Raw genomic sequence first — 12164 nt, 5'->3', positions numbered from 1 at the left:
ATGAACAATGGGATGACAGTGATACAGTGATACTTGTAATATTTTTACCCATTTATTTTTATCTATCCATATTTCTTTTTCTAAAGTGGGTTGCATTATATGCAGAGCAGAGCACAGATCAATGAGAACAATGTCACCAACGGTGCAAAGACTGGTTAATCAGAGTTCCAGGGAGAAACAAAATCATAACCAATCAGTCCCCAGGCATGCACTTCTGCAAAGACAAAACAATGATCAACATCTGTATGAGATCCAGGATATTGTAGAATACTAGTCCCATGGGAACAGCTCTGGAGGAAGATCTTTCATCTTCTCCTGGTATATTTCATCAAAGGTTTCTGCTTGTGCCACTGTGAGGTGATTTTTCCAGTCCCCAGAAACACCTGACAAAGATAAAAGAGAGACTCCGATTAGAAGATGTCAGCTCTGCTGCCGCTAAGTGGTCTCATCCGGGCTTGGGTACAAATCTACCTCTGTCAAGTACTGATGAAGAAAAGGAAAACTAAGAGCAAACAATTTCATGCTGTGCTAGGTTTCTTCACTTTACTGAGTGTAACTGGCAAGCATGTGAGAGAGCCATCTCATTTCTATTTTTGTTTGTTTCTGGACCTCAAACTGCTGTGTCAGAGTTTGTTCTTTTCTCAGGAATCACTCTTGGCTCGGCTCAGAGTACCGTAGGTGTTGCTGCATGAATCCTAAATTGGCTGCATGCTATGCAAGTGTCTTCTATCTTGTGTTTTCTCTCCAGTTCTTTATTATCTTCAAACTAATCTCAGCTTGGAGGTCACAGGTCAGGATTTCTATGCTGGAATCCCTGGGGGTCGGAGGGATATCTCTCTCCATGACAGGAGGTGCTCCCTTCCCTAACTACCTGGACACACTTTGTCCACTATCTGCTTATAAGGAAACAAGTCATAGCAGTCTATGGCTGTGTCTTACAACCTCATTGTGGTAATGACCCTTACAGACTTTATCTCTATATCCAGTTCTGAAGTCCTTAACAGGGAGGGGGGAGTCACTGACTTCAAAGACAGAAATTATCCTAGAACATGCCCCCTTAACTCACCACAAAATCACTGTCCTTCTCATGTCAGAACAACGTATTCTCACACAGCTGCCAAAATGTTCCTACCCTCTACAGCATCAGCTTCCCACAAGTGGCCTGTGAATCAAGTTATCTGTTTCCCTGTGCAGCAGCATGAACTGTGGAACACAGGTCTCTTTTCCAAAGGAAAGAGTCAGAATCAGGCCACAGGTTGCAGAAATACAGTAATTGACTGAGTCCCTGAACAGGACCAGACCCATAGTACAGGAGTAAAGTGATTAGTTCTTTGCCTTGCACATGGCCTTACCAGTTTCTAATTCTGGCTTTCCACAGGGTTCCCCCAGAACCACAAGGAGTAATTCCTAAGTGCATAGCAGGAGTAAATACTGAGCATCAATAGCATGGCTCATGCCACCCCCCATACCTTCCCCAAAGAGTTACACATACAGTTCTCCTAGATTTTAAGCTTCAAGGAAAGTCTCATTATCCTGATACCCCAACCTCTAGACTCCATTTTGTGTCACCTGACTTCACAGACCTGGGTGACAGCCTGGCCTGGCTGAGTATAAAAATAATTTCCTTCCTTTTTCTAGCCACACATTCTTGAAGCTGGAATTATCCAAGTCTCTGGCTGAGAAACTCTTGATCTTGAGCCCAAGGTTGGTGAATTCATTGAATTTTATTACACTGGGTCTGACAGAAACTTTTAGCAAGACAGCATTTTTGCAGAGTATAAAACCTGACCTGTCTTCCGAAGAGATGAAAATTCTACTTTTAGACATTTCCTAGTTCAGGACAGTGACAAGAACATGCCCAATTTGAATGTCTATCCCAGATCATCGAGCCTGGTCTGTTTGATGGTGGTGAGGAACTCGTGAGGACCCCTTTGTAAGCTGAATATCTGCATGGCAATTTCTGAGAAGAGAGACAGATCTACTGACTTCACAGAACTCAGATGGTCCAAAAGCTGGAATCAGCATCTGCTAGTGCCTGTAGCTCACTTCATAACTATGAGAGATTTTCACCCAGCTCGTGGAGAAGGTCAATGAATGATGGACAATGACCATGCATGAACTCAAACTCTTCTGATCTTAACCCTGTTGTCCTGTCATACACACAGCATTTTACTTTACCTTTTCTCATCATGCTTGATGTCTTTAGATCAATACCAATACCATCCACAAGAGAATAATTGGACATCTTATTTTCTTTCATAGCCTTGAAGGAAGAATTCTCGAGGACTGAATCCAGGGCTTCTGGCTCTAATTCCATGCCCAGAAATCGGCAGATCTTCTGCACACTGCTTCTTGTGTCCTTGAAGAAGACCAGATAAGAGCAACAATTTGAAAGATTCCAGAGAGGAGATGAGAGGGAAGAAGCCCCAAAGAGAGAAGGTGATGGGGAGCAGAAGAGCACTTGGAAATTTGAGCTCCCAGCAGCTGGATAGGCTGGAAAGTGTAGAGGACACACAGGGAGTGTGAAGAAGGCAGGTCTGCCTGATTCTCTGAGGTGTAGGTGAGCCCTTGCTGCTAAGCTGGGTCCAGAAGGTAACATGCTGAAAAGACTTTAGACACTTGTGGTCAGAGTCACTCAGACAGCTCTAGGGAGAAGCTGACAAGGTGAAAGGGAAGGACTTCAGCTCTCGTGGCGCCATCAAGGCTTTGCAGAAACACCCTAGGTGAACTGCCTACAGGTGCACAGTGTCATCCTGTGCACAGTGTCAGTCATTGGACTGGGCGCCCACAGCACCAGCGGGAGATGATGAGAAAACGGATGTATCTCTGGAAGGACTTTGCCCTGACTCATTGACCTTAGTTCCTCCCAGTACTAAAAAGCTTTCCACTTTTTTTTCCATGAGTCTTGATTATGTTTCACAAGAAAACTTCTGACTTGAGAAATGACTGTAAGGAAAGTTGTTGGTGGATGTAAACTTGTTCAGAGGATGAACAGGTGTGGATGTCACAAGGAAACATTCTTGGTAGGGAGGTATGTTGGGAAAAAGGAGATAACTGCAGAGGCATAGGGGCAGCTAAAGTTACTTCCACAGGCATAAATTCCACCCCTATGAGCAGCATTCCCAGTGGCGACCACATTGGAGGACCCAGTACCTATGTGACTCTCATGCATCACCTCTTTCTGGGTAGGGCTCCCACTCTTTCAAATTTGTTAAAGGGAGCAAGAACCATCGGCCAGAGTAAGGAGTCTGAGAAGTGCTCTTCCAAAGTGGGGCACCGGTGGCACTAGATGTCCTCCCTCTGGGGACCTACTATATGTCTACAAAGTGTTGGTTTGAGACACAGAGGAGGAGGAACAGGTAGTAACGTGCAGATAATTTGGGGATTATGACTACAGGATACAGAGTTACCCTTTTCAGCTCTTCATAACTAAGCAACAGGAAGTTCTCCCGATCTCTCATGGGCATCCAGCCATGGATATGGTCGAACCACGAACCATAGGGCACTGCAGAGTGGGGAGGAAGAGAATGAAGTGAGTCCCAGACCATACTGGTTTGGATCTTCTGAATGTCAAAACTCACGCAACATTGCTCGCACCTCTCCATACGAGGGCCTTTACTATGGTTTACTGATTGAAGGGGAGGAAGTGGGCACAGAGTGCTCCAACATCCTGGGGGTGTCCTACCCAAGTCAGTCCTGAAAGAGCTTTTTGAGGCTCTTCGAAGTTCCTGCCCAGTGGCCCAACCACGGCTGGAGAGGCACATAGTGCATCTTGAATATATTGTCCCTATTATGATTTTTCCAGTTTCTTTGATAATTATTTTCTCTTAGGAAATGATCTCCTGTCTATGTCTCTCTGTCTCTCTTTCTCTATTTCTCTGTCTCTTTCTGCCTGTCTGTCTCCCCTATTCTGTTCTGAGAGCTCTGTCCTATATTCAAATACTTTATCCTGGGGAATTGTCTAATGTGTCTATGATAGTGGTCGGGATTCTCTCCTCTAAGTAACCAAGTGTCACAAAAGCAAGAGGAACTGAGCTGTATACTTCACATAACCTGATTTCTAGTCTGATCACAAAGTTATAGCATCAATATGGTATAGTTCTGGCCAAAAAGAGGCATTTCATCTGTTGGGCTCAAGAGAATGCACACACCATCCAGTCATCAACCTTTAGCGTTCACACATCAGTGTCTTTGACAAGAGCAGTAACAGTACAATAAGGACTCAGATGATTGTTCGATCAGTGTTACTACAAAAAGCGGGTTTCAGGGTGAAAATGTATGAAGCCAATGGCTGTCTTAAGATACTCACAATCTTTGAGTCAAAATGGGTCAAAAATTTGAGTTTTTATTGACATCTCAGGGGCTCATGGCTTAGTCCTGTTTCTGTTCTCAGGATTCACTCCCAGAAAGCTCAGGGACTTATTTGGGGTTCAGGAATCAAACAAAGGTCCATCCTGTGTGAAGCAATGGCCTCACTGCACTGTGGTTTCTCTAGCACCAAAATGGGTCAAATATTGAGTGTAAGACTTTAAACCATGAAACTCCTTTATATAAGACAAGAAAGAGATTATGGGATCTTGGCAAAGATACACTCCAAAATGTCTTGGGAAGTAGGGATTCTTTCACCCAGGTATTGGATGAAAAGCTGACCCCAGGCTCTACCCCCAGGGGAAAAATGGAAGGGAGGAGTAATACTGCAGTGTATCCAATGGTTCCTGAGGCACTGGGTTTGTGAAGTTGCACTCCAGTAGAGAATTGGGACCTAGAAAAATAGGGCTCCATACTGACAAAGCAGCTTCTAATTTTTGGGAAGACATTGAGTTACCATCTGGGTATAACATGAGATCTCATAAATAACTCTGACATCCTCTACCCAACTACTGTATTTTACAGTCACTCACCATTTCCTTCGAGGAACCAGTCAAAGTATTGTTCCATTGATTCTGCATTTTGAATATATTTGCAGCCTTTCCAGAACAAATGGCCAGACACAATAACATCTCTGGGATTTCTAATGACATAAATCACCTTCAATAGAAAAAAGGGGTAAATATCATCCATTGAAATTATGTTCTATCCTTCCTATGAAAATTCATTTATATTGGAAAACATCAGTTTAGAACATGACCGTGTTTTCATGTGCTGCAGAGGACATCCTTGTGGTCTCCCCTCAAATAGAGTTTCCATGAGTCACTAAACAATCCCTCCTTTAATCTGACCCAAGCCCCACTGAGGTGATATCCCATATTCTTTTATTTTTTTAAAATTTATTAAATTATTGTAAGATATTTACAAGGTTTCATGTTAGGATTAAAATCACACGATGATCAAACACCCATCCTTCCACCAGCGCACATTCCCCATCACCAATATTCCCGGTATACTTTCCCCCTTCTCACTCTCTCCCTGCCTTCATGGCAGACAATATTCTCCATACTCTCTCTCTAATTTTGGGCATTTTGGCTTGCAACACAGACACTGAGAGGTCATCCTGTTTGGTCCATTATTTACTTTCGGCACACGTCTCCCATCCCAACTGATCTTTTAACCATCATTTTCTTATTGATTCCTTCTCTATTCCATCTGTCTTCTCCATTCTGCTCATGAAGCAAACTTCACTATGGATCAATCCTTCTGGTCTTTGTATCTACTGTCCTTGGGTGTCAGTCTCCTGTGATGTTATTCAATACTCCACAAATGAGTGCAGTCCTTCTATGTCTGTCCCTCTATTTCTGACTCGTTTCACTTAGCATGATACTCTCTATGTCTACTCATTTATAGGCAAATTTTATGACTTCTTCTCTCTTAACATATGTATAGTATTTCGTTGATCACCCATATTCTTAATAGTTATTTTTACCTACCTAAAATCTTATTTTCATCGATCTACCTAACGTCTTTGTTAAATTGATTGTGTTTGGTGGGAGGGGTCTCTTTGGGCCAAACATATTGCTCAGGGAATATGCCTGGCTCTGATTTCAGGGATCATTCCTGCTTGGGTTTAGGGAACATATTTGGCACTGGGGTTGAAGCTGAGATGCACACATACAAAGCAAACACCCTTCCTTCTGCACTATTGCTCCTGCCCTCTGCTCAGTTTTTACTTATTATTATTATTATTATTTTCTTTTTGGGTAACACATGGCGATGCACAGGGTTTACTCCTGGCTCTGCACTCAGGAATTACTCCTGGCTGTGCTCAGTGGACCATATGGGATGCTGGGAATTGAACCTGGGTTGACTTCATGCAAAGCAAATGCCCTATCCACTGTGGTATCGTTCCAGCCACTTCTGCTCATTTTTTAAACAAATGGAGAAAGTCATCATAAATTTCTTGTCTTTTTTGTTTGATTTGCTTCCTAGTGTCAGGCTTCATACACGTCAAAGCAGAACATTTGCTACCTTTGAGTTTGGTCATTTTCCAATCTACATGTTCACCTCTTTTCTTCTGTAATCCAAGCAAATACCAGACAACACAAAATAACTAGGTATGTGGGGTGGGGGGTGTTGTGGTGAGAAGATGGTCGAAGCGTGTCTACAAGAGGCCAGAGCTGGCTGAGTGCCGACAGTTATCAACTCTTTGAACAATGGCCGGTTGCGGTCACAAAATTTCTGACCAAGGAAGGTAAGGGTCCTTTAAATATTCTCCCCCAATGAGTGCCTTCAGAACCAGCCTTGCGCCCGCTGTGGAGCTTCGGCCAGGAATGTGACCCCTGAAGAAAGCTGCGCTGTGGTTGCAGGTGCCCACGCTGGCGGAGACAGGACGGTCATGTGTGCTATGTCAGCTGGACGCTTAGCCACCTCATTTCTATGTGAATAAACAGTGATCTTCAGGTCCAACCTGGCACCAACATGGTGCTCTGGCCATTGTGTAGAGGAGTGCCCCAGGTTCCCGCCATGGGCGTCAGGCTCTTGATCCAGCTGCCCACTGCACCAGGGCATCCCCGCTGTCCCTATCCCTCCCCCCCACATCCACACAAACTCCAGATCAGCCCTCTCAGCAGTGGCTGATGGTATCGTATCTTGAAGGAAAATCTTTCCGAGCTCCAACTGCCTGGAGACGGGACTCAGGACAGGGACAAGTGTGCCCTCGGAAGGTTCTGCTGGACTGGTTGTGGCCGCCTTCTGAAGAGTGACGAACCCACACAGTTTCTTGCCAAGGTTACTACTGCCACCACCCCTGTGGTCCAGAGGGTGCAGCACTGCTGTTGGGGTAACCTGGACCTGCTTGGCAAGAGCATCAGCAGCCCTTCTGTGTCGCTGGGCTTCCTGACACCCCAAAATTTGGCATTATGCCTCAACAGTCTCCAGCAGCTAAGGACATAGTTTTATGAGAAATTAGGCAGGCAAAATTTAGGTATGGGTAGACATGCCCACCAACCTCCTCTGGTGCTGCCATACAAGCTCATTATCAAGCTTGCTTGATTATAAATAAATGTTGAATGAGATTTTTTCAAAAGTCTCATGAAATTTTTTCAGAAACTCGCATGACTGAATCATACAGTGCACTTGGAAGGGGAATGAGTTAGCCCAGTGCATTCCCAAACAGAGCCTCTGGCAGCCACTTGCTCCCACAATCCAAAATTGCCACCGACCCCTGGGCCAAACCCCAACATCTATGGATGGACCTCACCAAGATATTATTCTACTGGATCTTTGGGTATGCTGGTTTTATGACTGAAATCTCCAGGTTCTTTTTGAGTTCAGAGGGTGATAACTCCCCCACATTGCTTAATTCCAGAATTCTGGCAGTTATGTTCAACCCAAAACTATCACAAATTTACAAAATCCATTCCTGTTGTACCTTTCCATATAAATACTGAACTTCTTGAACAAACAGATTTCTTCTCAGTACCCATATAGCACACCAAAATGCTCAAAAAGAGAGAGTCAGAGAGAGATTTAGAGACAGAGAAAGAGAGAGGAAACATTACTGTTATAGAAGCAGGCTTAGGGGTGGGTGGGAATAAATTGGGCACATTGGTAGTGGATAAACGACATTGTTGAAGGAATGGGTGCTGGAACATTATATAACTGAAACCCCCTAATGAAAAAAGGATAAAAAATTAGCTCATCTCTACAAGGTTTCAAAGATACCTGGTCCTAAATCTCCATCTTACCGAATGCCATCACTGGTACTCAGATTTCCCCCTTAATTGAGTTACGGAGTCAGAGAGGCTTTTGGACAAACAGAAATCAGAAATCCCAGGACCCAAAATACCATTCACTTCCCCATTGTTTCATTTCATGAGGAAATGAGGGAATTGTGAGTCCTGAAGAGGCCCAGAGAGGAGAAGGCAGAGGTGCGCCTGTCTATCTACATAGACTCACTCTTCCTCACTTTGCTCTACTGTTCATCTCAAACTAACTCCTATCTACAGACACAGAGTATATTACTATTTAAGATCCCTGTGTGTCACCTTTTATTCCCATGTGAGTTTTGTTAGACTGTTGGACTTAACAGACATTGACAATTGGTAGAGACCAAGGGAGCGGAAAACTGAGGAGGGGTGCCAACCACTCACACTGGCTTCAGGCATTCATTCATGAATATTTTCAGCAGTCTCCTACAGAGAGCTCTTTGGGCTTCAACCTGACCTAATTTATGTTGCATCTTAAACAGAGTGGGGTGACATAGCAAAGAACAGAACTCTTTATTTCCATTTTAACTTGGCTGCCCAAAACCCTGTAGAATGATTGACATGATGCACTCAGAATTGCACAGTAACTTCATCTAACACAGAACCACAGACCCTATCCAGGACTATGAAAGAGACTATGAATCTCCACTACAGTCTTTGTTAAATCCTGGGAATACTGAGATTTAAAAAAAACATTAATCACACATATGAGGACAATCGTGCACTCACCTTCACTTTGGCATTGAAGAATGACTTTGGCAGGAATTGGATGGGAAGGTGGGTACACATAAAGCGTGGGCCTTTCTTATCTTTCAATACCTTATAACCCTCATCTATCTCTAACCATGGGGAACGTTCCCAGATAGGAACAGATTGAATCCACTTGGGATCTCCTTTGGTTCGAATCAGGGAAAGAATCTCCACCATCCAGTTTGTTCCTAAATAAAGAACAAAAAATGAAGGTCAGGCATTTTATTTGACTTTTAAAAAATGTATCACACTAATTATGGGATAAAAAAGACACCATTTTCAAGCATAGACTGCACTCTATCAATAAAGATCGAGATCTGAAAACAACCAAATTCCTGCAAACAGTGGATGAAAAGATGAGAACTATAGACAGTGAAGAATTCTAGTCATCTGGGAGAAGAGATCAAGTCCAGTTCTTCTCATTTAATGTGAAAGTAATTTTGAAATTAAATACCAGGTGACAGAGACACAGCAGTGATTCCCGGAAGACAAAAGCTTGCCAGAGATCTCTCCAGACCCCTTACAGAGTCAATTCCACCGAGTCACCTCAGATGGAGCGGGTGTGTCCTCTCCGCCTGCTCCAGATGAAACCCTTGTTGGCCATGAGCTTCCAGAAGAAAAAACCAGGTATGCAGGTTCAGGGACTAAGACTCCAGGCCACCTGGTAGCACCAGAGATGGGCCCTCCCTTCTTGTCTGCCCGCCCATTGGGGGTCCTAGCTGTCACACCCATGATCTGCCTCTTGGTGCCATCTCAGCTTATCAACAGCCTCAATCCAGAGACTCCCAAATGAATCTCAAAATGGATTAGCTCCCTGCAGAGATGTCTCTGGATCCCAACCATTTACAATTTTAGAATTCCATAATTATGTGCCATCTTTTGAAACCTCGAGACCTCTCATGATATTTATAATAAGCAATAGAAAATAAATTTTCTAGCATCTGTGCATGGTAGTGATGCTTGAGTGGTGGTCAAAAAATTCAAAACATTGGTGTAATGGTGTTGGGACTGGTGCCGACACATTAAAAATAATCAACTAATGTGAACAATCTTATGAAAATAAAAATTTATAAACAATATATACATAAGTAAAAATAAACATCAGGTGATACAGCTGATAGAGAATCAATCAAAAACCAACAAGGAAATAAAATAGAGGGACTCTGGGAAGAGTACCCTATAGTCCTTGGTCATAGTTTTGATGTTACTGTGGGGCCAGTGGGTCAGCAGAGGTGATGGGGTGTTGGCAGTTTGGTGTTGGCTTTGGAAAATTTCAGTGTATTTCTAAACAGAAACATTTATGCTCTTGAAACCCTCTGGTACCTCAGTAACCAAAGAAACAAGCAAATGTCACAGTGCTGGGGACATGCCTGGAGTTCTCCCACTCTTTGCTCATAGTTCTCTTTGTAAGAAAGTCTTGATTTACTTTATACCTAACTTTAAACATTCAAGCAGAACCTTCTATAAAATCCACATAAACTCTTCTCTTTCCCTCCTTTTATTCCATAATAACCACCCATTTTTTTCTTTTTTCTTGAACTCCAGAACAGCAGTTACCCTGCCTAAATGCACCAGCATGATAATTTCTCCTTGTGTTACTGGTCGATGGACTCTATACAGTCAGCTGGATTCAATACTCAGTGACGAGCACACAAAATCTTGTGACTTTCTGAACTTCACTCCTTCATAAAAGGTTGAAGAATATGCCCTGAGATGTTTTTGCTACATTTTAACTCCACAGTGCCAAGGCATTTGATCTTGATTTTGACTCTGCCTCTGTCTCTGTGCCCAATGGTCATTTCTGTGCACTTACCCTGTCCTTGATCTCACCTCAGTCCTCATTTGTTTGCCTTCCCTCATATAAAGAGCATCTGGATGTACATAGCAACCTAGCAACACAGCTTCAGGAGTAACCCAGGAAGAGATGCAAACCAGGATAAATCTCAGGGGTATACACATCTTTAGTCTGAATACTATGGGGCTCCCTTAAGGTGGGAGATAGGCCAGCTTCCCGCCCTACTGAAGACCCAGCTTCTGCAGTCACATCAGAGCTAGAGCCATGCAAAGAACCCAACTTCACTGCTTCCCAATTCATCTCTGCAGAGATGCGAGGCCAATGAAAATTCCAGGTGCATAGGGCTTTGGCCTGAAAACTATGTGCTCTTCTTGGAGTGGAGCAAAGCAGCCTCCCCCACTCTGCTGCACTGCTGTAAGTCCGATGAGCAACACTCACATCCCACAGTCACTTCCTTATAAACAAGGCCCAGCTTTACAATCTTTGGTGAGACGAAATTCAAACAAAGCTCCTGAAACCAATTAGTCCAGTTCTACAGTTCCTGGACTTCTTGAGTGCGCAATCACATAGGGGGCTGAGTGACTCTACAAATTCCACAATACTGAAAGCCCATTAGAGCACACCAAGTTAAATATGAAAGTAACATAGAAGTCAACGATGCTCAATTTTAAAAATCCATAACAGATAAGCTTTTCTTCTTTTAAAATTGTCTTTAATTCACACCTCACAACTGAGAAGTGAAACTCTACATATAGGACACAACCTGATCACTATATGCAGTGTATAGTGATGTCGCTACAGTCCCAGCTGATCAAAAATCAAGCTCCCCTCTAGGTCTTTGATGAGCTCCCTTTGCACTTTTGCATCTTGACCTTAGTTAAAACACTTGACACGGTCTTAGAATTCCACCCTATAGGCTCCCCTAGAGCCTGGATATTCCTCACCCCAATCCTGTTAGGATGTCTCTGTTCCAGGCCCAAGTCCAGTTTCCTGGACTCTGTCGTCTGGCCTATAGAAAGTCTCTCTTCTTTCCCAAATGCCCAAGACATGCCACAATCTGTCTCTGCAACTGCTCCAGCTGCCTTACCTGATTTAGGGTAGGTCAGCAGCAAGACATCTTCATCCGTAAACAAAAAATTATGCCACTCTTCTGTCATGAAAGCAGGTGTGAAAAGCAGGGTCGGAAAAACTACACCATTGACCCTTTTATTTTCACCAGACATTCTGGTTGCTTGACTTTGGAGGAATGTGATATCCACGGTTGGAGGTTCCTTTGTTAACTATATGACCCACATTATGATAAAGTACAATCTTTCCCTAAGTTAAGTCCAAAGGTCATGATATTATCAATCTGTGAGTTCACTTAGGAGACATTTTGTGGAAATATGAGTATCAAACTTGTGAAGAAAGGTAGGATATGGGGTGCTTAAAATATTTTTAAGGAATGGTTTTAGAGGCAATGTGGAATAGTGGATTGA

The 12164-nt window shown here is 43.3% G+C and overlaps 1 protein-coding gene across 1 annotated transcript; it reads right to left on the bottom strand.

The window, feature by feature from the left end:
* Positions 1–270: 270 nt before the first annotated feature.
* LOC101553558 (sulfotransferase 2A1-like) lies at positions 271–11909 on the bottom strand. The gene is made up of 6 exons (XM_004619710.3): positions 11774–11909; positions 8871–9079; positions 4902–5028; positions 3411–3505; positions 2179–2359; positions 271–383 (listed from the first exon to the last, which is right to left on the bottom strand). Exons 1-6 carry the CDS (start codon positions 11907–11909, stop codon positions 271–273), a joined length of 861 nt encoding a protein of 286 aa, XP_004619767.3.
* Positions 11910–12164: the final 255 nt, after the last annotated feature.

This window comes from Sorex araneus, chromosome 8, assembly GCF_027595985.1.
Source record: "Sorex araneus isolate mSorAra2 chromosome 8, mSorAra2.pri, whole genome shotgun sequence".
In the NCBI taxonomy this organism is placed as follows: domain Eukaryota; kingdom Metazoa; phylum Chordata; class Mammalia; order Eulipotyphla; family Soricidae; genus Sorex; species Sorex araneus.
The sequence above is the reverse complement of the archived record's forward strand: the minus strand, read 5'-3'. Positions and strand labels throughout refer to the sequence as shown.

What these genes read in the sequence shown, in the direction of transcription:
- LOC101553558 (XM_004619710.3), bottom strand. Translation starts at nt 11,909, where the DNA reads ATGTCTGGTGAAAATAAAAGGGTCAATGGTGTAGTTTTTCCGACCCTG. An exon ending in CTGGTTCCTCGAAGGAAATG is followed by an intron (nt 3,506 to 4,901) that starts GTGAGTGACTGT and finishes CCCACTCTGCAG; the next exon opens with TGCCCTATGGTTCGTGGTTC. An exon ending in ATCAAGCATGATGAGAAAAG is followed by an intron (nt 384 to 2,178) that starts GTAAAGTAAAAT and finishes TATCTTTGTCAG; the next exon opens with GTGTTTCTGGGGACTGGAAA.